This window comes from Oncorhynchus mykiss, chromosome 20, assembly GCF_013265735.2.
Source record: "Oncorhynchus mykiss isolate Arlee chromosome 20, USDA_OmykA_1.1, whole genome shotgun sequence".
Classification (NCBI taxonomy): Eukaryota; Metazoa; Chordata; class Actinopteri; order Salmoniformes; family Salmonidae; genus Oncorhynchus; species Oncorhynchus mykiss.
Window position 1 is genome coordinate 5,934,845 of NC_048584.1, and position 24,894 is coordinate 5,959,738.

At 43.3% G+C, this 24,894-nt stretch overlaps 3 protein-coding genes across 5 annotated transcripts in view; 1 reads left to right on the forward strand and 2 right to left on the reverse strand.

Annotated features, from left to right (window-relative positions):
• The window catches only part of LOC110498845 (putative RNA-binding protein Luc7-like 1), a 23,441-nt gene extending 14,372 nt beyond the window's left edge, over positions 1-9,069 (forward strand). The window contains exons 3-11 of one of the 2 annotated variants that reach the window (XM_036955647.1): positions 3,699-3,797; positions 3,951-4,061; positions 4,186-4,329; positions 5,011-5,187; positions 5,466-5,554; positions 5,741-5,782; positions 5,886-6,050; positions 6,225-6,375; positions 6,414-9,069. In XM_036955647.1, coding sequence (XP_036811542.1) covers positions 3,699-3,797; positions 3,951-4,061; positions 4,186-4,329; positions 5,011-5,187; positions 5,466-5,554; positions 5,741-5,782; positions 5,886-6,050; positions 6,225-6,372 — 975 coding nt within the window. In that variant the 3' untranslated portion in view covers positions 6,373-6,375; positions 6,414-9,069. Of the gene's footprint in view, positions 1-3,698; positions 3,798-3,950; positions 4,062-4,185; positions 4,330-5,010; positions 5,188-5,465; positions 5,555-5,740; positions 5,783-5,885; positions 6,051-6,224 lie in introns of both variants that reach the window. The other variant, XM_021575503.2, reaches the window with a different exon arrangement.
• Positions 8,212-9,329, reverse strand: LOC118942082 (zinc transporter zipt-7.2-like). Its single transcript, XM_036956459.1, has 3 exons — positions 9,284-9,329; positions 8,695-8,831; positions 8,212-8,557 (listed from the first exon to the last, which is right to left on the reverse strand). The coding sequence occupies exons 1-3, from the start codon at positions 9,327-9,329 to the stop codon at positions 8,243-8,245; spliced, it is 498 nt and encodes a 165-aa protein (XP_036812354.1). The 3' UTR covers positions 8,212-8,242.
• On the reverse strand, positions 9,216-23,452 carry eps8l1b (eps8 like 1b). Of its 2 annotated transcripts, XM_021575502.2 has the most exons (15): positions 23,164-23,452; positions 20,076-20,212; positions 19,680-19,744; positions 19,444-19,573; positions 19,164-19,252; positions 19,014-19,088; positions 14,523-14,671; positions 13,682-13,826; positions 13,469-13,521; positions 13,256-13,364; positions 12,275-12,400; positions 11,984-12,137; positions 11,521-11,686; positions 10,821-10,953; positions 9,216-9,626 (listed from the first exon to the last, which is right to left on the reverse strand). In XM_021575502.2, the coding sequence occupies exons 2-15, from the start codon at positions 20,164-20,166 to the stop codon at positions 9,540-9,542; spliced, it is 1,572 nt and encodes a 523-aa protein (XP_021431177.2). In that variant the 5' UTR covers positions 20,167-20,212; positions 23,164-23,452; the 3' UTR covers positions 9,216-9,539. The 2 variants fall into 2 exon arrangements, with proteins under 2 accessions (XP_021431177.2, XP_036811541.1); XM_036955646.1 differs by lacking the exons at positions 20,076-20,212; positions 23,164-23,452 and adding an exon at positions 19,897-20,019.
• Positions 23,453-24,894: the final 1,442 nt, after the last annotated feature.

Genomic DNA, 24,894 nt, shown 5'->3' on the forward strand with positions numbered 1-24,894 from the left:
TGAAGGCTTTTTAAGCCTTAAGACAATTGAGACATGGATTGTGTATGTGTACCATTAAGAGGGTGAATGGGCAAGACAAAAGATTTAAGTGCCTTTGAACAGGGTATGGTAGTAGGTGCCAGGCGCTTCGGTTTGTGTCAAGAACTTAAACACTGCTGGGTTTTTCACACTTAACAGTTTCCTGTGTCTATCAACAATAGTCCACTACCCAAAGGACTTCTAGCCAACTTAACGCAACTGTGGCCAATGACACCTTCTAGAGTCCTTGGCCCAACGAATTGAGGCTTTTCTGAGGGCAAAAGAGTGGATGAATCTTAATACTAGGAAGGTGTTTAATGTTTTGTATACTGTGTGTATATGAATGGACAAAGCCATCGATCACATGGCATCATTTATTCCTATGTGAAGACTCAATAACACATTGAAGCCAAATTAAGTCCGTTAAGTTCGCGTCTCATGGAAGACATAACATACGAAGTTTGAGCTACTCCTGGAAGTGATGTTACACGCTAGCTCAGTGTTGCCCCCTCTCATTGAGTAACTCCAGTTGAAGGCCAACTAGGGTACTGCAGTCTGCCAAAAGCATCTCAATTATACTTCTGTGTGCACCCATTGAGCTATAGAAGAGGCACGACCATATCTCCTCCCTGTGTGACCACTACCATCTCTCTCAAAATCAATGACTGAGTACCGACTGCATCCCTAGGCGTCCTACAAATAGAATATCAGAGTTCGGAGTGTGACGGCACATCAGAATGAGTGCTTCATCCAATAGCTGTGAGCAGCCAGCCGCATCCCCTAACCAGCCATTAGCCTCCTTAGCTGCTTCTCTCCGTCGGTTCCTTCTGCGCCTCTGTCAGTTTTAAAATGTTATTTAGCCGCGACGGTGAGCTGGGATGGGGTTTTTGTTACATTTGTTTAAAATATTAGCGCGGCTTGCAGTGCGAGCGAAGTGGATACGTATCTTTTAGTTTCGCCTGTAGAACAAGCAGGCCAGTCTGACTAGGCTTCGTTGTCACAGCCTCTAAGTACCACTGCCATAGAGGAAAAGTAGAGCGCAGGGACAGCCATGCTTGTGCCTTTACATCACTGAAATCCACCAGTATCTAGCCCAAACTCAAAAGTTATGCCCCATATTGCCAGAGCTACAGTCTCCCCTTTCTACTGCGAATTGGCTCACGTTTTATTTATATTTATAAACCATGTCGCTGGCTGCAAGTTTTTGGTTTGATAACGATCATGTTTAGTCATGTTATCTAGCTAGCGAGCAACATGATACCGTAGCTATGCACAGAAGTGGATGGCACAGAAAAAAAAGGAAATGCATAGATAGTCTACTCAGATGCTCTAAAGGTACGATTCATATGCCATATCAATGTAATTGTAAGATAAATCTGAATCAAATCAGTATTTTTCTGATTTCTTAAATGATGTTTGGTGCCTAACTTTTGGGAAGAGTATGTAGGCTGTGTGTAAAGTTGTCTGAAGAGTAGGCTAAAGATGGTTTCATATAGGATTAGTGGGCTGTCACCTTACTGTCACAATGAAAATGCAGACTATTATGCATTTACAATACCAGTCAAAAGTTTGGACACCTACTCATTTCAGGTGCTTTCCTTTTATTTTGACTATTTTCTACGTTGTAGAATAATAGTGAAGACATCAAAACTATGAAATAACACATGTAATCCACAAAGTTTAGGCAAATCAGAATATATTTGAGATTCTTCAAAGTAGCCACCCTTAATGGACTTGGTCTTTTACCACATAGGGCTATCTTCTGTATTCCACCCATACCTTGTCACAACACAACTGATTGGCTCAAACGCATTAAGAAGGAAAGAAATTCCACAAAGTAAGGCACACCTGTTAATTGAAATTCATTCCAGGTGAATGTCAAAGCAAAAGGTGGCTACTTTGAAGAATATCAAAAAAAGAAACATCAGGACCCTGTCTTCCAAAGATAATTAGTAAAAAATCCAAATAACTTCACAGATCTTCATTGTAAAGGGTTTAAACACTGTTTCCCATGCTTGTTCAATGCACCATAAACAATTAATGAACATGCACCTGTGGAACGGTCGTTAAGACACTAACGGCTTACCGACAATGGGCAATTAGGTCACAGTTATGAAAACTTAGGACACTAAAGAGGCATTACTACTGGAAAAACACCAAAAGAAAGATGTCCAGGGTCCCTGCTCATTTGCGTTAACGTGCCTTAGGCATGCTGCAAGGAGGCATGAGGACTGCAGATGTGGCCAGAGCAATAAGTTGCAATGTCTGTACTGTGAGACGCCTAAGACGGCGCTACAGGGAGACAGGACAGACAGCTAATCGTCCTCGCAGTGGCAGACCACGTAACACCACCTGCACCGGATTGGTACATCTGAACATCACACCTGTAGGACAGGTAAAGGATGGCAACAATTGCCTGAGTTACACCAGGAACGCACAATCCCTCCATCAGTTCTCAGACTGTGCGCAATAGGCTGAGAGCGGTTGGACTGAGGGCTTTGCTGACGAGTGGCAGTTTTGTCTCACTAGGGGTGATGGTCGGATTTGCGTTTATCGTCAAAGGAATGAGCGTTACCCCCGAGGCCTGTACTCTGGAGTGGGATCGATTTGGAGGTGAAGTGTCCGTCATGGTCTGGGGCGGTGTGTCACAGCATTTTCGAACTGAGCTTGTTGTCATTGCCTGCAATCTCAATGCTGTGCGTTACAGGGAAGACATCCTCATGTGGTACCCTTCCTGCGGGCTCATCCTGACATGCCCCTCCAGCATGACAATGCCACCAGCCGTACTGCTCGTTCTGTGCGTGGTTTCCTGCAAGACAGGAATGTCAGTGTTCTGCTATGGCCAGCGAAGATCCCGGATCTCAGTCCCATTGAGCACGTCTGGGACCTGTTGCATCGTAGGGTGAGGGCTAGGACTGGGAACTTGCAGGTGGCTTGGTGGAAGAGTGGGGTAACATCTCACAGCAAGAACTGGCAAATCTGGCGCAGTCCATGAGGAGGAGATGCTGCTGGTGGCCACACCAGATACTGACTGTTACTTTTGATTTTGACCCCCCCCCCCTCCCCCTTTTGTTCAGGGACACGTTCAGTTTGTCTGTTGTTGAATCTTATGTTCATACAAAAATGTACACATGTTAAGTTTGCTGAAAGTAAACGCAGTTGACAGTGAAAAGACGTTTCTTTTTTTTGCGTAGTTTAATATAAAATATATTTTGATATGTTTCATTTTTTGGGGTTACTACAAGATTCCATATGTGTTATTTCATAGTTTTGGTGTCTTCACTATTATTATACAATGTAGAAAATTGTACAAATAAAGACTAACCCTAGAATGAGTAAGTGTGTCCAAACTTGACTGGTACTGTATATTCCTTACTACATTCCTTGGGACCCAATCACTGGTAGGCTTTTGGCCTGGTATCACATCGTTAGTACAATTTTGGTATTGTTACAACCCTACTCTGAAAAGATGTACATTTTATTGCAGTTTACACTTTCACTCTTCCGTGCAACATTTTAATTTAATTTCTGTTACCCGTATGTAATTATTGAATCAGCAGTTGAAGTGTAGTCAGTGGTTAATCTATTCTGAATATTTTGTGACTTCTAAAGTAGTTCATTGCAGACTATGTTGGATCTATGGCTGTGTCTTGACTGGCTAACGTTGACTTCATCAACAGCGTATGGATCTGGGAGAATGTGCGAAGACCCACGACCTGGCACTCCGGGCCGACTATGAAATTGCCTCCAAGGAGAGAGACCTCTTCTTTGAGCTTGACGTAAGTGATATCCACAGTCGGCTTGATTTTAAAAACAACTTAATTTATCTCCTTGGGCAAGTAAGTTGTACTTGTCCCAGTTCATTTCACCAGTGCAGAAGTCTTGTGTTCCATTGACTTATATGGAGTTTACTCTTCTATTGTCGGCAATAGGCTGTGGATCACCTGGAGTCTTTCATTGCCGACTGCGACCGGAGAACAGAGTTGGCCAAGAAACGACTGGTTGAGACCCAAGACGAGATCAGTGCGGAGGTGGCTGAAAAGGTGAGGGCAAGATGAACCTTGTTCACTGAATCTTATTGTGGAGTGTAAGGATGACATGTTGTTGAAAACGTTCTGATTTTGACTCATTTTATGCTGTTGTTGACTTGTGTTTGTTATTCTCCAGGCAGAGACGGTTCACGAGCTGAACGAGGAGATTGGGAAGCTCCTGGCCAAGGCAGAGCAGTTGGGGGCCGAGGGGAATGTGGATGAGGCCCAGAAGGTTCTACAGGAAGTGGAGAAAGTTCGCAGCAGGAAGAGGGATGCTGAGGTGAGGAGGGGTTGTTTTACTCACCGCATGCTTATTTTCCATCAAACTAGCCCACCTCAGACCAAATAGGTTACTGAATACAGAACTCAGACCAAATAGGTTACTGAATACAGAACTCAGACCAAATAGGTTACTGAATACAGAACTCAGACCAAATGGGTTACTGAATGCGGCACTTTAATAAATGGATCGCTAGTCACTTTAATAATGCCACTTTAATAATGTTTACATATCTTGTCTTACTCATCTCGTATGTGTATATACTGTATTATATACTATCTATTGCCCATGCCGTTCGGTCATCGCTCATCCATATATTTAAATGTACATATTCTTATTCCATCCCTTTAGTTAAATGTATGTGTATTAGGAGGTTGTAGCAGAATTGTTAGATATTATTGCACTGTCGGAACTAGAAGCACAAGCATTTCTCTACTCGCTTTAACATCTGCTAACCATGTGTATGTGACCAATACAATTTGATTTGATTTTGAATGTAGACCTGGGTCATGTTCAGTAGGGCACAATGTAGCAAAAACATTTTGGAATGGAAAATTTAATATTTTCTTATTGGACAAGGTGGAACCATCCTGTTTCACTTAGTTTTTGCCATACTGAACTCAAAACCCCTTCTTTCTGATTCATTATCTTTCTCCATCTCTTCGGTTTTGTCCTTCTCAGGAGGAGTACAGAAACTCCATGCCTGCCTCCAGTTTCCAGCAGCAGAAGCTTCGTGTCTGTGAGGTGTGCTCGGCCTACCTGGGTCTCCACGACAACGACCGTCGCCTGGCCGACCACTTTGGCGGGAAGCTGCATCTGGGCTTCATCCAGATCAGGGAGAAACTGGAAGCCCTGAAGGTATGCTCTGTACCACCTCAGACCAGATAGGTTACTGAATACACCTAGCGAGATGTGGAAGTATAATCCTCAAATGGGGATTTTTTTTTTTGACTGCTTTCCCTTTTTGAGCATTCCACAGAGACTTTGTTTTTGATTAAAGTACAGGAAACATCTCCCTTTTGGGATTAATTTAAATTTTGCCGCAAGAACATTCTTTTTGACATTAGAATGTATTAACATAAGACATTTTAATGTAAACACTGAGGCTAATGTCATTGCTGAACATTTTCTATTAGAAAACCGTTCTGGAAAAGCAGGAGAAGAGGAACCAGGACCGCCTGAAGAGGAGAGAAGAGAGGGAGAAGGAGGAGAGGATGAAGAAGAGGTGGGTCTTAACTTGGCTAAAAATCATGAAATTGGTGTAGGCAGATTTTATAAACATGTCGGTGGTGATGGCAGCACTTCTTGGCAGCACGTCTTGGAAAATATAATCAATCCATGTACTGTATGTGGAGACATGCAGATATTTTCCCTGTGGTATCTCATCAATTGTTTTCTGTCACTTTTATAGGACCAAATCACGGAGCAGGGAACGGAGCAGGGAACATAGAAGGTTAGTATGGGCCACCAGCCATCTACTGCCACATGAACTCTATTCAATACACTATCTCCTAGTTTATTGCTGTATAAAACACTTCTCTGGGTCCGTGCTGCAGGTCCAGCTCTCGCGACCGTAGGAGACGCCGTTCGCGTTCCTCGTCTCGGGAGAAGCGGCGTTCCTCCCGCTCGCGCTCCAGGGACCGTGAGAGGAGGCGACGCCACCGCAGCCGATCCCGCAGCAAGGGTGCCCGCCACAGCCACGAGCCCAGCTCCCGACACAAGTAGGAGTAAATCTGCTACACACACACACACACACACACACACACACATGTTCCATCTTATTACTTAATACACTTAATAATAATAATAATAAAGCTTCTTATCATAATATATACACACGACAAACACACACACACACAGATTTGTGTGTAACAAGACCGTGTTTACGGTTCCAGGTCGTCCAGGGATCGCGATCGCTCCTCCAGAGAACGTTCACGGGAGCGAAGCAAGAAGAGGGGATCCTCGGAGCGGCGGCAGGACAGCAGGGATCAGAACGGGAGAACAGAATCCCGCCGGGCGGAGGTCAGGGATAGAGACCTTTGAGGACTCTATCTCTCTCTCGCTCTCTCTCTCTCTCTCTCTCTCTCTCTCTCTCTCTCGCTGTCTCCATCCTCAACACACAACCTCCTTTTGTCTGTCTCTCTTTCATATCTGTCCATTACATCTATTTGAACTCTCTCCTTGTATGAATTCTCCCTCTGTTCCCTTATCAAAATGATCCAGAGATGTTTTGCTTTGACCGATATTCCAGCCAATCCACTGTCCCAAATACATAGCGCTTATATGACCACAGAAGTATATACAGGTAACTGCCAAAATAATGGAAACACTTCAGTAAAACAAAGTATACTGAAAGCAGGTGCCTCCACACGTGTGGTTCATGAGTTAATTAAGAAATGAACATCCCATCATAATTAGGGTCATGTATAAAAATGCTGGGCCGGCCTTTATTTTGGCTACCATGGCTATACCCCTATAGGATGACAATGCACCCATCCACAGGGCATGAGTGGTCACTGAATGGTTTGATGAGCATGAAAATGATGTAAACCATATACCATGTCTCCAGTTCTCAACCCAGTTGAACACTTATGGGAGATTCTGGAGCGGTGCCCGAGATTGCGTGTTCCACCACTGTCAATAAAACACCAAATTATGGAATTTCTGGTGTCTCATCCTTCCAATAGCGTTAAAGCCACTTGTAGAATCTATGCCGGCTCATGCTCAACGCCCTACTAAAACGCGTGATTTTGGTGTTTCCTTTATTTTGTCACCTGTATATTGTACATGCATATATATTTTAGTTTCAAGCGTTGCAATATATCCTGGGATAAAGTTGTGGGGGGTTGTTGAACATTGGGCGTGGGAGTACATCAAGTCCTGACTGTATGTTAGATGTGATGGCTGTTGATGACATACATATGATTCTATATTCTATACAACTGTCCTGAATATTAAATTCCTGGGGGAATCAGTAGCTGAAACTAGAGAAAGGATAAATGAATGACCGTTGGCCATAAACTTAAAGAATAGAGCATTTCCATATTGCCGTGTTTTATGATACTGTTATTTTTAAACTGTCAGAATTGCTATGTGTGATTGAGATACTTTGCATAAATATACCTCCAGCATACTGTCCTGGGTGGTGTTCATTAGGCACCAAATGGAAGATACTGGACTGAAACGGGGGGGGGTCACCTGGACTTGTCCAAAAAGAAACCTACATTTTTGTTTTCCCTGTAAAAACGTTGCTAAATGTTTTCAGTTATTGCCCTAATAAACACGACCCAGCATACTGTCTTGGATTGGCTTTTCCGTGCAAGGCTTTCTTCCCTTCCTAGAGGCTATTTCACAATGCTGGTTGCATCAATTTGCCATTTGATGTTGCACTAAATATTTAACATACCAGTAATTATAGAATCTCTTCTGCATATATCTGGCCTAAGATTGATAAACTAAGCCATATTGTTCTTGTTTGACTGGATCAGGACATTTGGAAATCTAAGGGAATTTGGTCAGTTGTGAACATCAGCAAGCTCATTTCTGTCAGCTTGTGAAATACCCTCTGCTTCTATATCTGTGGTTTATACTAACTGAGGATGTTTATCGCTGGAGAGATTGTAGCAGTTCAATTTAATGTCATAACTAATACGGACAAGGTTTTCTTAAGTTTTAGAATTTATTGCCCTTTGTGTTCACAAACAGTTGCTAGTTTTTTTTTTTTTCTCTCCATAGAGTTTTACAAGTTTTCATGTTATGAATACAAATATTAACCCTTATTATCATAGTCTTGGCATGCGAGCGGTGAAGTCTGCGTATGTGTGTAGACATGATGGACTTTGCATGCTTCAGTTTTGAGTAATGCTGTTTTGGATTGAGAATTACTGTTCCAGGCTTCTTACTGTATGTGACCCTAGAAGTTGCCTACGTTACCGCGGTAGTCCGCTGCGTGGCCCTGGTAGTCCGCTACGTGGCCCTGGTAGTCTGCTGCGTGGCCCTGGTAGTCTGTTGCTTGGCCCTGGTAGTCTGTTGCTTGGCCCTGGTAGTCTGCTACGTGGCCCTGGTAGTCTGTTGCTTGGCCCTGGTAGTCTGCTACGTGGCCCTGGTAGTCTGCTACGTGGCCCTGGTAGTCTGCTACGTGGCCCTGGTAGTCTGCTACGTGGCCCTGGTAGTCTGCTACGTGGCCCTGGTAGTCTGCTGCGTGGCCCTGGTAGTCTGCTGCGTGGCCCTGGTAGTTCGCTACATTGCTGCGTGGCCCTGGTAGTCCGCTACATTACTGCGTGGCCCTGGTAGTCCGCTGTGTGGCCCTGGTAGTTCGCTACATTGCTGCGTGGCCCTGGTAGTTCGCTACATTGCTGCGTGGCCCTGGTAGTCTGCTGCGTGACCCTGGTAGTCTGCTGCGTGGCCCTGGTAGTCTGCTGCGTGGCCCTGGTAGTCTGCTACGTTACCCTGTTTTTGGCCTATGACACTTGGTGCTGGGAACAATATCTTAAGCACAGCACCTGCTTATGTCCATTTCACTTTCCAATATGTTGATGCTGATTCAGCAGTTTGTAAATGTTCTTTCTTTTTTGTTCATGTATGTCAGTCACTTGGAGTTAGATGCACACATATATAAATGAATGCATTGCTTTTCCTAATGTGTGCCGTCTGTAGACTTTGTCAGGTCTGTTTGTATTACTTACTGGAAGATGATTTTTGTCTTGAAGCCTGAATAAAAATCAATTTTTTTAAAAATTGTATTAATGTACTTACCTAAGATCTTTGCTCAGGGCCTAAGTGTAAAACTGAAGTTCTAATCGAAGAAAAGGCTTTGTTGTCTAATATATTGTGAGTGTACAAATAATGGACATAAGACAAGTATACATTCATTTAAGTTGGTCTGCAAACAGCAGGGGGAAATCAAGTCAACATAGACAGGCGAGTTTATTCAAGAATACCTCAGATTACTGACTTAACAGAGGACAATTGCCCTTAAAGTTGAACTTAAAGGCAACCATTTACAGCAAAAGGCAAAGCCTTGATTCAAGACTCCACAGTCTGACTTGAAGAGCCACCAATTACATATAATCTTACATCCGACAGTGAATCTAACTTTTGTTAGATAGAATCAAGACTGTCTTTGTGATTGTGTGTGCAGGGATGGTTCTCTTTCAGCATGAGTCTTTTCATTTTTAGGAGAGTGGTACGTGACGTCTGACACTTGGGTCTTAAAGTGTGCTACTCTCCAGTTTCAAATCCACCTTCATCTTCTGCTTTTCCATCACTGCCTCCAGCTCTGTGGCCTTCTTGGCGTCCTGGAAGAACAGCATTTCAATCAGGTAGAAGTTATGGTAAGTGAAAACATGGAAAGGTAACACAGCAGGGACATTTAAAACTCAGAACTGTGCAGCCGGAGTAAAATGTTAAATGTATTAGTTTTATACGTAAGATGATGCTGAGGCACACTGCAATCATATAATTAGTAATTGTATAGGATCTATATGGCAGTCATCAGATTGCCATATAGCTCCAATTGAGTGGGTTGAGTACTTTGTCAAGGGGGCTATGGTCAGTCTGTTATATCTGGAGTATTTCTCCTGTCTTGTCCTGTGTGAATTTAAATATGCTCCCTCCCGGACGACCGGGAGGGACCATGCCCCAGGACTACCTGGCCTGATGACTCCTTGCTGTCCCCAGTCCACTTGGTCGTGCTGCTGCTCCAGTTTCAACTGTTCTGCCTGCGGCTATGGAACTCTGACCTGTTCACCGGACGTGCTACCTTGTCCCGGACCTGCTGTCTCTAACTCTGAATGCTCGGTTATGAAAGCCAACTGACATTTACTCCTGAATTGCTGACCTGTGGCAGCCTCTATTATTTGACCCTGCTGCTCATCTATGAACGTTTAAACATCTTGGCCATGTGCTCTTATCTCAACCTGACACAGCCAGAAGAGGACTGGCCACCTCTCATAGCCTGGTTCCTCTCTAGGTTTCTTCCCAGGTTCCTGCCTTTCTAGGGAGTTTTCCAAGCCACCGTGCTTCTACACCTGCATTGCTTGCTGTTTGGTGTTTCAGGCTGGGTTTCTGTACAGCACTTTGACATCGGCTGATGTAAAAAAAATAAAAAGGCTTTATAAATTTGATTGATTGAATGCCCCCCGTGCACAAAGCGAGGTCTATACAGTAAAGGTTTGTCGAGATCGGCGTGGAAGAACTTGACTGGCCTGCAAAAGAGCCCTGACTTCAACCCCATTGAACACCTTTGGGATGAATTGGAACGCTGACTGCGAGCCAGGCCTAATTGCCCAACATCAGTGCCCGACCTCACTAATACTCTTGTGGCTGAATGGAAGCAAGTCCCCACAGCAATGTTCCTATATCTAGTAGAAAGCCTTCCCAGAAGAGTGGAGGCTGTTGTAGCAGCAAAGGGGGGACCAACTCCATATTAATGCCCATTAACATACTTTTGGTCGTGTAATGTATAATGTTCATTATAGGCTGATCAGTACCTCCAACAGTGCTTTCTGCACAGTGAGCTGGCTGTACACTCTGGCACCCTCGTCTGGTAGAACTTCTCGTAGGTCCTCCTTGTTCAGAGAGAAGAGCAGGACTCCTGACAGCTTTCCCAGTAACGTCACCGTCCTGAGGGGGAGATGCACACAGGTAGTCAGTCACTTGCCTCAGTCTTTATCTGTCCTATTCAATCATCTGTGAACAACTGAGTCATCTCTGTGTAAGAACTAGAAAGATCCATTGAGTACTAAATCCAGGTCTTGAGGACGATTCCAGGTTCAACAATTGAGTTGGTAGAAAGTAAATGAATATTGGTATATGGCGACATGTCTATGAACTGATCAGTAAACAATACATGTAACGAAATCCTGGAGTTACTACAAGTCCACAAAGTCAGTGATGCACAGGGAGACCCCAAATTACCTCAACTAACCTGTACGCCCGCACACTGACTCGGTACCGGTACCCCTGTATATAGCCTCGTTATTGTTGATTTTATAATTTTTTACTTTAGTTTATTTGGTAAATATTTTCTCAACCGCTGTTGGTTAAGGGCTTGTAAGTAAGTAGGTATTTCACGGTAAAGTCTATACTTGTATTCGGTGCATGTGACAAAGTTTGATTTGATTTGACCAGAATAGGTCCCTGATTGGAGTAGGATGAGTTTAGGGTTTGTGGGGGCCAAGTCAAACTCACGTCTCACTGAAGCCCTTCCCCCTGAGCCACTCCTCCACCTCCTCGGGGGGTGAGCGGTAGTCCAGGGGGACCGAGGTGTCCGAGGAGCGAGCGATGACCAGGGGTTTGTTTAGGCTGGCCTTCCCGTTGGTCAGTCTCTGGAGGAGCTCGTCGTTCACCATCATGACTGAGGAGAGGGAGAGTTTTTACTGTATGTTGTCTATCTGGTTGATCTTGTTAAAACAGAGCAGACATAAGAGCTGAAAGCGCTGTTTGTCGTTCTCTCCTGTTTTTGTCTTTCACACACAGAGGGAACGGACGACCACTTTCCCCCTCTCTGGTGCCTCACTCACACAAACTTGTGTGTACACACGTGCACATTCACACGACAGAGAAAAGACAAAGCGTCTCTGTATAGTGCAGCGCCTGAGTCGCCCCTCTGACACAGTGCAGAAATGTAACGCCTCGCAGTATGGTGTGATACCTTTGTCTGTGTCATCTCCGGCTGGAATGTATTGGTTGTATGATGGTGGGGGAGGGCGGTGGTGGGCTGAGGGGCTTGGGGTCAAGGAGCTAGGGTTCAAGGCTGGAGGGCCTGGAGGAGTGTGAGTCTTGGTCAGTGCAGGTGAGACTAGAGGCTGGCCCGGAGCAGAGGGGAAAGGAAAGAGGAGTGAACAACATTGATATTGACTCAATGAAAGGAATACCAGTATGTGGGAGTGAGTAAAGGAATGGGCATGGATTGGCGTGTGTGTGTGTTACATTGGTGTGTTACCTTTGGTGGTCTCATGGTGACAGGGCTTTCTGTGTGAGACACTGGCTCCAGGATGTTGAAGGGGACAAAGCCGACCTCGTTGAAGCGATTACGACACTTCCACCAGCGTTTGGACGACTCCACCACCTGACACAGAAAAGGAGAGGAGCCAATGTTTATACAGAGAACAATTAAGGAAGAATGAAATGAGTGATAGAATTAGTCGTGTGCTAACTCACAATTTTCTATTTCTAGTAGTGAAAGTTGTTGCCAAGGTAAGAGCCAGTATGTACAGTATGCCCAGAATCTGGCAAGGACAAAGTGTTCAGTACTTGTACACCAATATTTGTTTACTATGTTTTTTTTTTATTCTGGCGTTTTACACCCTGATTAAGCAATAATGCTTGATTGGACTCACTCTCTACCACACTCGCTGTCTCTAACTCTGAATGATGGGCTATGAAAAGCCAACTGACATTCACTCCTGAGGTGCTGACCTGTTGCACCCTCTACACACCACTGTGATTATTATTATCTGACCCTGCTGGTCATCTATGAACGTTTGAACATCTTGGCCATGTACTGTTATAATCTCCCTCCGGCACAGCCAGAAGAGGACTGGCCACCCCTCATAGCCTGGTTCCTCTCTCTAGGTTTCTTCCTAGGTTCTGGCCTGTCTAGGGAGTTCTTCATAGCCACCGTGCTTCTTCACCTGCATTGCTTGCTGTTTGGGGTTTCAGGCTGTGTTTCTGTACAGCACTTTGTGACATCGGCTGATGAAAAAATATGATTGATTGATTCTAGCGATGGATTTTGTACAGTATCACCAACATCACCGGCTTTTGCACCAGATTTGGTCTTTGTCTTGTGTCTTACCATTAAAAGAGAGCCCTGGAAACGTGGCACAGAGACTAGCTACCAGGCGTGTGTTTTTCAAGAATGTTCCTGAATAGTTCTGTTTAATGTAACGTAAAGTCACTTAATGACTTTTCAGATGTTTACCTCCAGTGTATCTCCCTGTTGTACTGACAGCTCACTGTTGTTGCGGGCCACAAAGTCATAGCTGCAGCTGTACATCCTCTCTCCCTCAGGGGGTAGGACACTGCCATACCTGAGAGGGAAACAGTGGATGATTGATATTACTACAAAATAAAAGTAAACAATGGGAAAATATATATATATTTTTTTTTATCCAAAGGTGACTTATAAACGTACAGTTCATCGCTCAAAGGGGCGGCTGGAGGTCCAACTGGCTGAGTAGGCTGCAGCTGAATTAGCAAAGAGAGCGAGGTGGGCGTGGGGAGAGAAGGGGGGGAGAGAGGGGGGTGTGGGGAGGGAGAGGATGATGTCAGGAGCAAATTCATATGTTACTCACTTTGTGAACTCAATGTACATGATGTAGATGGATGTACATCTCATATTCCATACCTTTTGCTTTTCCCGCAAGGCTTCATGTTTGTGTTGTGACTCGACCGGATCCTCCCAAACCTGCCCATCTGCCCTGGAGGGCTCTGGCTTCCATCCGTCCAGGAACACAGGTGTGTACGGGGCCACGGGCCCTCTAAGCTGGGAACTTAGAGGAGAGAGAGTAAGAATATAACCAGTGTCGAACTTGACTGAGATGAGCCAAAGGAATTAGGTAATCTCTCTCCACAGTACTGTACTATTTCAGTGGCACATGTTACTGGCTGACTAAATATTGACATCGTCAGGTCATGCTGTCTCATCATGTCACAGCCTGCCGCAGTGTCAGAAAAGAGAGCCATACAGGCCTATCACACGAGACTGCGACACTCAATATTTCCCAGCAGCGTACCACCCTGCATCCCACTGCTGGCCTGCTTCTAAAGCTAAGCAGGGTTGGTCCTGGTCGGTTCCTGGATGGGAGACCAGATGCTGGTGTAAAAGGTGTTGGAGGGCCAGTAGGAGGCAACTTTTCTTCAGGTCTAAAAAATATCCCATTACCCTGTGTAGGGTGCCGTATTTCGGATAGGACGTTAAACGGGTGTCCTGACTCTCTGTGGTCATAAGGGTATTAACCCCGGGGGCCTGGCTAAATTCCCAATCTGGCTCTCATACCATGATGGTCACCTAACCATCCCCAGCTTACAATTGGCTCATTCATCTCCCCTGAAACTATTTCCCAGGTCGTTGCTGTAAATGAGAATGTTATTTTACTTACCTGGTAAAATAAGGGATAAATTAAAAATAGTTCATTCATCATAAGGGTTCATAGGTGTCCATGAGGCACAAAGCACTTAGTACCTACTGTGGTAGTGTCCAGTGGGGCCCAAGGGCCGTCCATATCTGCCTCTCCTCTTCGGTCAGGTTGTCTTGAAGCAGGGATATGGCTGAGTTGGTCAGGGCAGGGCTGATCACTGAGGCTCCTAAAGCTGGGCCCCCAATAGTCCTCACCAGCTGGGGCCACACAGGAAAGAGATCACAGTTTAGATCAGGATCATTGGAAAGAATGGGTTGACTGGAGAATTTGCAACAGTAGATAAATTATGACGGGCAAGCTAGGCCTAATGAACTCTATGGTCCGGTTTTCATGGACACAGATTAAGCCTAGTCCTGGACTAATAATAATTCTCAATGGAGATTCTCCATTGAAAGCGCTTTTCAATCCAGGAGTAGGCTTAATCTGTGTCTGAAAAACTGAACCTGTAGTATATTGTCAATCACTGACTGGTATAACCCACTATGACTGTCATTACATGTCTGTGGCCAGTTTATTATGTACACCTAGTAATGGATCAGATCCCCCTTTGCCTCCAGAACAGCCTGAATTCTTCAGGGCATGAAAATGTTGCTCAATTGGTATCAAGAGATCTAACATGTGCCAAGAAACATTACACCACCGCCATCAGCCCACTACCCCACACCATTACACCAAAGCCACCAGTCTACCGTGGACACCGGGTAGGATGGGACTATGGACTCATGCTGCCTACGCGTGGAGCCCAGTGTGGTCGTCTGCTACAATAGCCCATCCGTGACAACGAGTTGTGTGTTCCGAGATGCCATTCTGCACAACACTGTTTGTGGCCCGCTTGTTAGCTTGCAAGATTCTTTCCATTCTCCTTCGACCTCTCATCAACGAGCTGTTATCGCCCACAGGACTGCCGCTGACTCTGTTTTTTTTTCTCTCACACCATTCTCTGTAAACCCTAGACACTGTCGTGCGTGAGAAGCCCAAGAGGCTGGCCGTTTCTGAAATACTGGAACTGACGCGCCTGGCATCAAAGATCATGCCATGCTCAAAATCGATTCATTCACTAGTCTTTCCCATTCTAATGTTCAATTGAACATGAACTGAATGCCTCAATGCCTTTCTGTCTGCTTTATATAGAAAGCCATGGGCACGTGGCTCCTTGTTTATATGAGCGAACCATTTTTGTGAATGGGTGGTGTACCTAATAAACTGTATCAGCATAGAGAGAGAGAACCAAATGTTTGAGTGAGCTGACCATGATAGCCAGGTTCAAGAGGGTCATGTGAGGTTTTATCCTCCTAGCCTTCTCAGCAGACTCAATGCTACAGATAAGCAAGCTGTCACACCTCTCTCTCGGTTTCTCCCTGTTTCCATGCAGGTGTGCCAGGTTGCCCATTTTTCTAGGTCCTCCCTCTATTCCATCATGGAGAGATTCATAGTTTTATAGGAAGGAAGTTCTTACAGTGTGCCAACCAAGTCTGTGTAAACTGGCACACCTGAACAAGGTTATTTCCTATATGTATATTTACCATTTTTCATTAGTCTAAACTCTCATACTTAGCAGTCTTATATCTTATTTGGGTCACCATGTCTTCTTCTTATGAGTCTGTTTTATAATGTTTATGCTAACAAAATGTGACAAGTTTCAATCTGTGATAACACACTGGGTGCACTGCCTTGTGCAAATATTGAACAGCCCTCAAAATATCAAAATATTTTTCCGGTAATGTTTTCCCCCGTGTTGAAAACCTTTTTCTACAAAATGCATACTTGCCTGTAGGCAAACATACAATGACTTCAGAAAGTATTCAGACCCATTTTATTTTTTCCACATTTTGTGTTAAAGCCTAAATTTAAAATGGATTATGTTTAAATTGTCTGTCACTGGCCTACACACAATACCCCATATTGTCAAAGTGGAATTCTGTTTTATGAACATTTTACAAATTAATAAAAAATTAAAAGCTGTAATGTCTTGAGCCAATACGTACTCATTCCTTTATGGCAAGCCTAAATAAGTTTGGGAGTAAATTAACAAGATTTTTAATGACTGTAACCTACACATACAGTGTGGCAAAAAAGTATTCAGTCAGCCACCAATTGTGCAAGTTCTCCCACTTAAAAAGATGAGAGAGGCCTGTAATTTTCACCATAGGTGCACTTCAAATATGACAGACAAAATGAGAAAAAAAATCCAGAAAATCACATTGTAGGATTTTTTATGAATTTATTTGCAAATTATGGTGGAAAATAAGTATTTGGTCAATAACAAAAGTTTATCTCAATACTTTGTTATATACCCTTTGTTGGCAATGACAGAGGTCAAATGTTTTCTGTAAGCCTTCACAAGGTTTTCACACACTGTTGCTGGTATTTTGGCCCAGTCCTCCATGCAGATCTCCTCTAGAGCAGTGATGTTTTGGGGCTGTTGCTGGGCAACACGGACTTTCAACTCCCTCCAAAGATTTTCTATGGGGTTGAGATCTGGAGACTGGCTAGGCCACTCCAGGACCTTCGTTGCCCGGGCGGTGTGTTTGGGATCATTGTCATGCTGAAAGACCCAGCCACGTTTCAGCTGCAATGCCGATGCTGATGGAAGGAGGTTTTCACTCAAAATCTCACGATACATGGCCCCATTCATTCTTTCCTTTACACAGATCAGTCGTCCTGGTCCCTTTGCAGAAAAACAGCCCCAAAGCATGATGTTTCCACCCCCATGCTTCACAGTAGGTATGGTGTTCTTTGGATGCAACTCAGCATTCTTTGTCCTCCAAACATGACGAGTTGAGTTTTTACCAAAAAGTTATATTTTGGTTTCACCTGACCATATGACATTCTCCCAATCTTCTTCTGTATCATCCAAATGCTCTCTAGCAAACTTCAGACGGGCCTGGACATGTACTGGCTTAAGCAGGGGGACACGTCTGGCACTGCAGGATTTGAGTCCCTGGTGGCGTAGTGTGTTACTGATGGTGGGCTTTGTTACTTTGGTCCCAGTTCTCTGCAGGTCATTCACTAGGTCCCCCCGTGTGGTTCTGGGATTTTTGCTCACCGTTCTTGTGATCATTTTGACCCCACGGGGTGAGATCTTGCGTGGAGCCCCAGATCGAGAGAGATTCAGTGGTCTTGTATGTCTTCCATTTCCTAATAATTGCTCCCACAGTTGATTTCTTCAAACCAAGCTGCGTACCTATTGCAGATTCAGTCTTCCCAGCCTGGTGCAGGTCTACAATTTTGTTTCTGGTGTCCTTTGACAGCTCTTTGGTCTTGGCCATAGTGGAGTTTGGAGTGTGACTGTTTGAGGTTGTGGACAGGTGTATTTTATACTGATAACAACTTCAAACAGGTGCCATTAATACAGGTAACGAGTGGAGGACAGAGGAGCCTCTTAAAGAAGAAGTTACAGGTCTGTGAGAGCCAGAAATCTTGCTTGTTTGTAGGTGACCAAATACTTATTTTCCACCATCATTTGCAAATAAATTCATTAAAAATCCTACAATGTGATTTTCTGGATGTTGCTTTCTCATTTTGTCTGTCATAGTTGAAGTGTACCTATGAAAATTACAGGCCTCTCTCATCTTATTAAGTGGGAGAACTTGCACAATTGGTGGCTGACTACATACTTTTTTGCCCCACTGTATGTAAGGTCCCTCAGATGAGTAGTCAATTTCAAACACAGATTCAACCACAAAGACCAGGGAGGTTTTTCTGGCTAAAAAATAAACAGAATGGAGCTACGCACAGGCAAAATCCTAGAGGAAAACCTGGCTCCAACAGAGATAAATTCACCTTTCAGTAGGACAATAACCTAAAACCCAAGGCCAAATCTACACTGGAGTTATTTACCAAGAAGACAGTGAATGATCCTGAGGTACAGTTTTCACTTAAATCTATGGAAAGCTCTTAGAGACTCACATCTGTAATTGTTCCCAAAAGTGATATTGACTCATGGGTGCAAATGAGATATGTATTTCATTTTCAATAAAGTTGCAGACATTTCTTAAAGCATGTTTTCTCTTTGTCATTATGGGCTATTGTGTGTAGATAGGTGAGAGAAAAAAAATCTATTTTGATGAATTTTGAATTCTAACAAAACAAAATGTGGAATAAGTCAAGGGGTATGAATACTTCCTGAAGGCACTGCACATGTGTATCAATACACAAACTAAAAATGGACAGACATATGGGCAAATACTAGACAGAGCATACACATAGCCTATGTACAATAGCCTAGTAAGTATGTAACAAGGAGTCAAAAATCAACATGACATCATTGCTAAACATACTCACGAATTTAGCTGTTAAATATGAGAATCACTCACCTCTCCAATTTCACAATTGAGATGACATAGCAAGGATACTAATGAAAAGAAAAACAGTTATTTTTAAAGATACTACTTTTGGTTCCCTCCTTCTAGTTCTAAAGATATAATCCTGTGTTGACAACAATAGCAACAGGTGTTGTCCCCATAGCTCTCTCCCTCTGTAGGCCTTTCCTAGCCAGAGCATGAGCAATGGATATAAAGGTTATCATTGTTGACTCACCATATCCAGAGGTTTGAACACATGGTGGAGCAGCTCTTTTGAGGATGGGTTGGAGATGGAAGACTTGAGACGAGCCTGGGAAGAAATATGATGAGTACGCTATCTAAACTGTTTTGTTGACATAGTAGTGGCAATGTTTCCTTGACTCACCAGAAGACTGAAGCAGTATTTAAATTTTTGGAAGATATCCATGAATTCTTCTTCAGGTGGAGGGCAAGCTTTTGCAGTAAGCAAGTCCTCTATATTCAAGAGAAAAGGCAGGGGAAAAAATACATGATCAGTGATTTGAACTTTGAATGGCATCCTGAGTTGAACCAGTTCAGGAGGTCACTTGGCTAGCAAACATATTGTTGCCCATGTGAATCCTGAGCCCTATAGGGCTTGTGAGTAGCTTAGGACAAAACAAAAACTAATTCCTTATCCCTCTTACCCTCTGCTGTTTGCTTGCGACTTTTCTTATTTGTCTTCTTCCTCTGGCTTAGAACTGTGGCAGCCACTGCAGTCTGTTGTAGCTTTGCCATGAAGACCTCAATGTCATCAAAACAATGATTAAGGATCCCCTAAAATTGAGATGCATGAAAAATACACATGTTAACCCTACAGTAGAATTGTGATTAAAACATATAATATTGAAATTGTAAAGTGTATGATAATATTATTACATACCACTTCTCTCTCAGCTCGTAGAAAAGAAATATCAGGCTGAGGTTGGCCGCCGTTTACACCATTGGCTGTTGAGGACAGAAGAGAATGTGACTCGCATCCATTTCCATTCATTGCCTAGTTGGAATTTCCTGCATTCAGAATTCCTGCCCACTCTAACTCCCCACACACCTTCCCCAACACACACAATGTAATCTCTGTATTCCTGTAAATCTTTTACCTTAAATACCTCTGCCAGTGGCTAATTTCTCCCCTCCCCCTCTCTCTCTTCCTCTCTCTCTCTTCCTCCTTTTAGGCAATTCGGTTCAAAGCATTTCATTGACATGGCAAACATGTCAATTGCCAGAGCATTCACAAACATTGGCTCTCAAACAAAAAGGATGGTTCCCATCTACGTACCTCTGATTCCTGGGTAAGGTGGAGGGTTGGAAGGCGGGGCGTTGGGAGCATGTGGGATGGGGGGGCTCGGAATTCCGTAGGGGTCCATCATTGCTGCTTTGGTATTTTGGGGAAGAACAGGGTCTATCGGAGGAAGTCTGGAGGAAAAGGAGAGAGATTATTTTTAACCAGGACACTCACACTGTTTCATGCACCTTTCTACCTTCAAGTGATAGTTTTTGTAAAGCAACTTTGTAATTTGATTATATGGTTGGAATCCAGCGGATAAACACAAATGAAGCTACTTAAATATGATTCATGCAAAAAATGCTGTTCAGAAAGACTTAGGTCATGACCGTTGCTAATAGCAACCCTTGATTCAACACCATGGGTAACTCCCTTCAGTAAACTGTGACATATTTCATCTCCTTGGTAAATAATGATTAACATATAGTGTCAACGGCACCCACCACCTCCCTCTCAAATGTGCACAATAGTGTTACAAAAGGAGGTCTTGAAATGATAGCACAAACAATCTTGATCAGTGATAATCTAGTAAAAAATGTACTGTAAAACAATTGAATGCAAGATTTAACAAGCAGAGGTACAAATATCAATATTGACGTAGGCCTAGTGTGACTAATACACGTTAACTCACATATAAAACTATCTATAGCTAAAATGACAAAGCAAATGTATTCCTCAACAACTTTAGACAGAATTGGAACAACAGATTTCGACAGATAAATAGTTCTGTCACGTTTATAGATCAAGATATTGTCTGACATTAGTCTGTTTGCTAATCCTCGAAGACAGACATACACTCTTCGGTTCTTCGGTTTTTCCGAAGATGAAAGAATAGTAAATTCTCAGCAAATTTTCATTCATGCCAACACTTTTGATGGCATCCAGTACTTCGGATTTGGAGAGAATGTTATATACCAAACTTTCATAGTACCTTGGCACAAACCAAAACGATCATTTGAAATCCAGTCTGAAATCTCAAATGAATGGTGGAGATCTTATAATAACTCTATGCCTTCTCTTATCAGGTGATATCCATCAATGCCCTGGACCTCACTTTATCACCAACCCCATCAAACAGCCTATGTACCCAGGCTCCTCTTGTGAACGGTGGATAAGAGTAACAGCAAAGCTTTGGGGTGTTTGGAATGCGCGCAGTGGATTCATCTAAAATGCAGCGATTCTAGCTTTGGTCATGGGGTCAATTAAGCTTACGGTTGCTGGCTGTGTGCTGTACCCGCGGGGTGTGTGAGCATTGAAGGTGGAGTGGGATCAGAAGATTTACTGAGGGTGGAGAGTGCACCGGAGGGGGGGGGTCCACAGCGGAGCGGAGGCCACCAGAGGCGAGTGACGGGGTACACGTGTTGAGGACGATGGAGTAGCACCTGGGGAGGGGTGCTCCATGGTGACAGAGAGGCCACTGGAGGCTGTGCAGTGGGAAGATGGCAGCGCAGTGGGAGGCGAGTTACAAGTGGATCAGGAATTCAATGAGGCCTTTGGGAAGAAGGGCTTATATTTTGTGCACTTAAACGTCCGAAGCCTACTACCGAAAATCGATGAGATAAAACATACTCCACTGATTCATGTCTACTTTACTTGACGGACTTCATCAGGAAAGAGACTGATGAGGGAAATCTGTGTGGAATGGTACTGCTTGACCTACAGTTAACCACTGTCTCCTAATCTCCAAACTGAGGTTAAGCAGTATCCCTCTAGGCTGGGTAAAGTCCTATTTATCAGGAAGGGATCAAGTAGTAGAGGTTAATGGTTCACTGTCTCAGGCAAAACCAATGAGTTGTGGCGTTCCGCAGGGGAGCGTGCTTGGGCCTCTGCTGTTTTTATTGTATATTAACGATATGAAAGATGCTTGTTCTTGCTGCCTTTTTCTTTATGCGGATGACTCTCCACTTCTGGTGTCTCACAAAAGTAAAACTATGTTGGAGAGCATACTTAACACATTACCAAATTACTTGGAGATAATAAGCTATCTCTGCACTTAGGGAAAACTGAAGCAAATATTTTTGGATCCAGACCTAAATTGAGTAGGTCCTCTGAAATTAGTGTGGAATTAGGGGGCGAGGTGCTGACTCCTAAAACCTCTGTTAGCTACTTGGGATGTATCCTTGATGGAAGCTTGGGAGGTGTGAGCATGGCCATTAAAGTGCTAAGGATGATTAAAACCAGGACTAAGTTTTTGGCTAGAAAGTCCAAGCTGCTTGATAAGGACTCCATGAAAGTGCTAGCTACTGCCCTCATTCAATGCCATTTTGACGATGCTAGTACTTCCTGGTTTGGGAGTTTATCTGAATTTATGAAGGGGAAGCTGCACATAGCCTAGAATAAGTATTGAAGGTGAGTCCACGTACTCACATAGGCAGGAGCTGCTTTCAGGAACTAAACTGGCTGCCTGTTGAGCCTAGGGTGTCCCAGATTAGACTAGGTTTGTTTACAGGAGTATTTATGGTCCTGCGCCCAGATATCTAAGTGATTACTTTCCTTGTGTTATGGATGCACACAATCACAGCACCAGATCAGGTGTTGCTGATGTGTGCTTATACAGGTTCAGGATTAATGCTGGGAAAGGTACTTTCTTGTATACTGGAGCCTCAGAATGGAATGAGTTGCCAATGCCCATAAAAACAACGTCCCCTCTGGACAGCCTTAAAAATGTAAGAACCCTTTCCACAGAACCCAAAACGGTTCTACCTGGGAACAAAAAAGGGTTCTTCAAAGGGTTTTCCTATTTTTATTTATTTAACCAGGAAAAGCCCATTGAGACCCAGAGTCTCTTTTTCAAGGGAGACCTGGCAAAGAAGGCAGCAACAATCAATACATTACAGAATTAAAACATACACCAAAACAACAACATGATCCAGCCTAAAATAAGCATTTACACTACACTCTGTAACAGGGTCTTCCTTCTAAAATCATATGGGGACAGCCAAAGAACCCTGCAAGGTTCTAGATAGCACCTTTTATTTCTAGGATTGTACTGTACAAAAAGTACTACCTACTCAACAATGTGCATTCCAATGCAGTATATCATTTTCGAAATATACACCAGGTAGCATCTAAATGATCTTACCTTTTCTGTGTGCCCTTTAAATGTCCTTTAACTGTGGGCTTCAAAGTAATTCTGAGTGTCAAGCCTGCGTCAGTGAACTGCCACCATTCTCTCTCCTCTCCTCCCTACCACCATGGCATTGTTCTCTCAGTCACACCTTAAGTTAGGTAAAACCGGTCAAACGAGTCTGTCCTAATGGTTCTCAGTTGCTCACTCACTCCCATCCATCTCTCTCTCTCTCGCTCGCTCGCTTGCTTTCAGTCTGACATGTGCATACTTCCACTTTGGCCGACATCCATGTAGGAACTGAGAATGGATGACCGTGATGCACAGAGGTAAAGAACGTAAAAGTAATCCACGGCTGTGGGGCATTTCTACTTCCTTAAAAGTATCTATCTTTTACATCTCTCTGTGTATGTGTCTGTCTGCAGGTGCATTCTGGCAGACGAGTAAAAGAAGGGATTTTTTTTGTTTGCATTGAAAAACAATTTTTATTGCCAACGTAGAAAAGTCTGTATACATACAATAATTACATAAATAGACAATGATAACATATTCTAGGAGGTACAACAAATTACAGATTATACAAAGACCTTCAAATAAACACACATAGTGATTTGTTTTAACAGCTTTCGTATTAGAAGAATGTACTGCTCGAATTCCTTATAGAAAACACGGAAGAGTGGTTTACATTTATGACGTGGTTTACATTTACATTTATGAATATGAAATTCTGCCATTAGCACAATTAGATTTATGAGGTAAAATAGTTTTTTCTTTATAGTTATTATGGTTACCTAGCAGCACATTCTCCCATTAAAAAAACAAAAGTCATCAACAATTATAATATCGTGAATATCTTTCCATAATTGTTTTACATGTAGACAATGCCAAAATAGATGTGAAACTGTTTCTTGATGGTCAACACAAAAAGTACAATCAATGTTAATGTCTTTTTTTGAGTTTCTTCAGGTAATGATTCACAGGGTAATACTTATGGATCATTCTGAAAGATACCTCTTTGACCTTGTTAACAAGCAAGTATTTGTGTGGTAGTAACCAGACTTTTTTCCCAACAGATAATGAGTTAAAGAAGGGATGGAAATAGTTTCTCAGTGAGGATAGCGTCACAACGATGGATAGATGAAACAGGATACCTTTCCAACTCATCCTGCGTTAAAACAATACATTCAACATTTAGTTTCAGATATATATTTTATTCGTATCTAAACATAAAAGAGCATACAGGAACAACAAGACCCAGAGTTCTGGGTGCAAAACAAATAATACAGAACATAAAAACAATAATACAGCTGCTCGGGTGACAGGGCCAGCACATGCTGCCCAAAGGTAAATTAAAATATTACAATTGAGAGTGCGTTAATAAGTACAAATTCACAGCACCGACTGGTCCAAGTAGGAGAGGAAAGGCTGCCAGATTTGATCAAATGTTGATAATTTATTGTTCAGAATATATCTAATTCTTTCTAAGTGTACAGCGTTTGCCTACATTCAACATTTCAAATGGCCAGAACTACAACGCCTCCCATGTAACCATAGCTAATTAAGCAACAATGACCTGAAGGTGTGGTATATGGCCAATATCCCATGGCTACAGGCTGTTCTTAAGCACAACACAACGCGGAGAGCCTGGATACAGCCCTTAGCTGTGGTATATTGGCCATATATCACAAACTCCCGAGGCGCCTTATTGCTATTATAAACTGGTTACCAATGAGGTTAGGGCAGTAA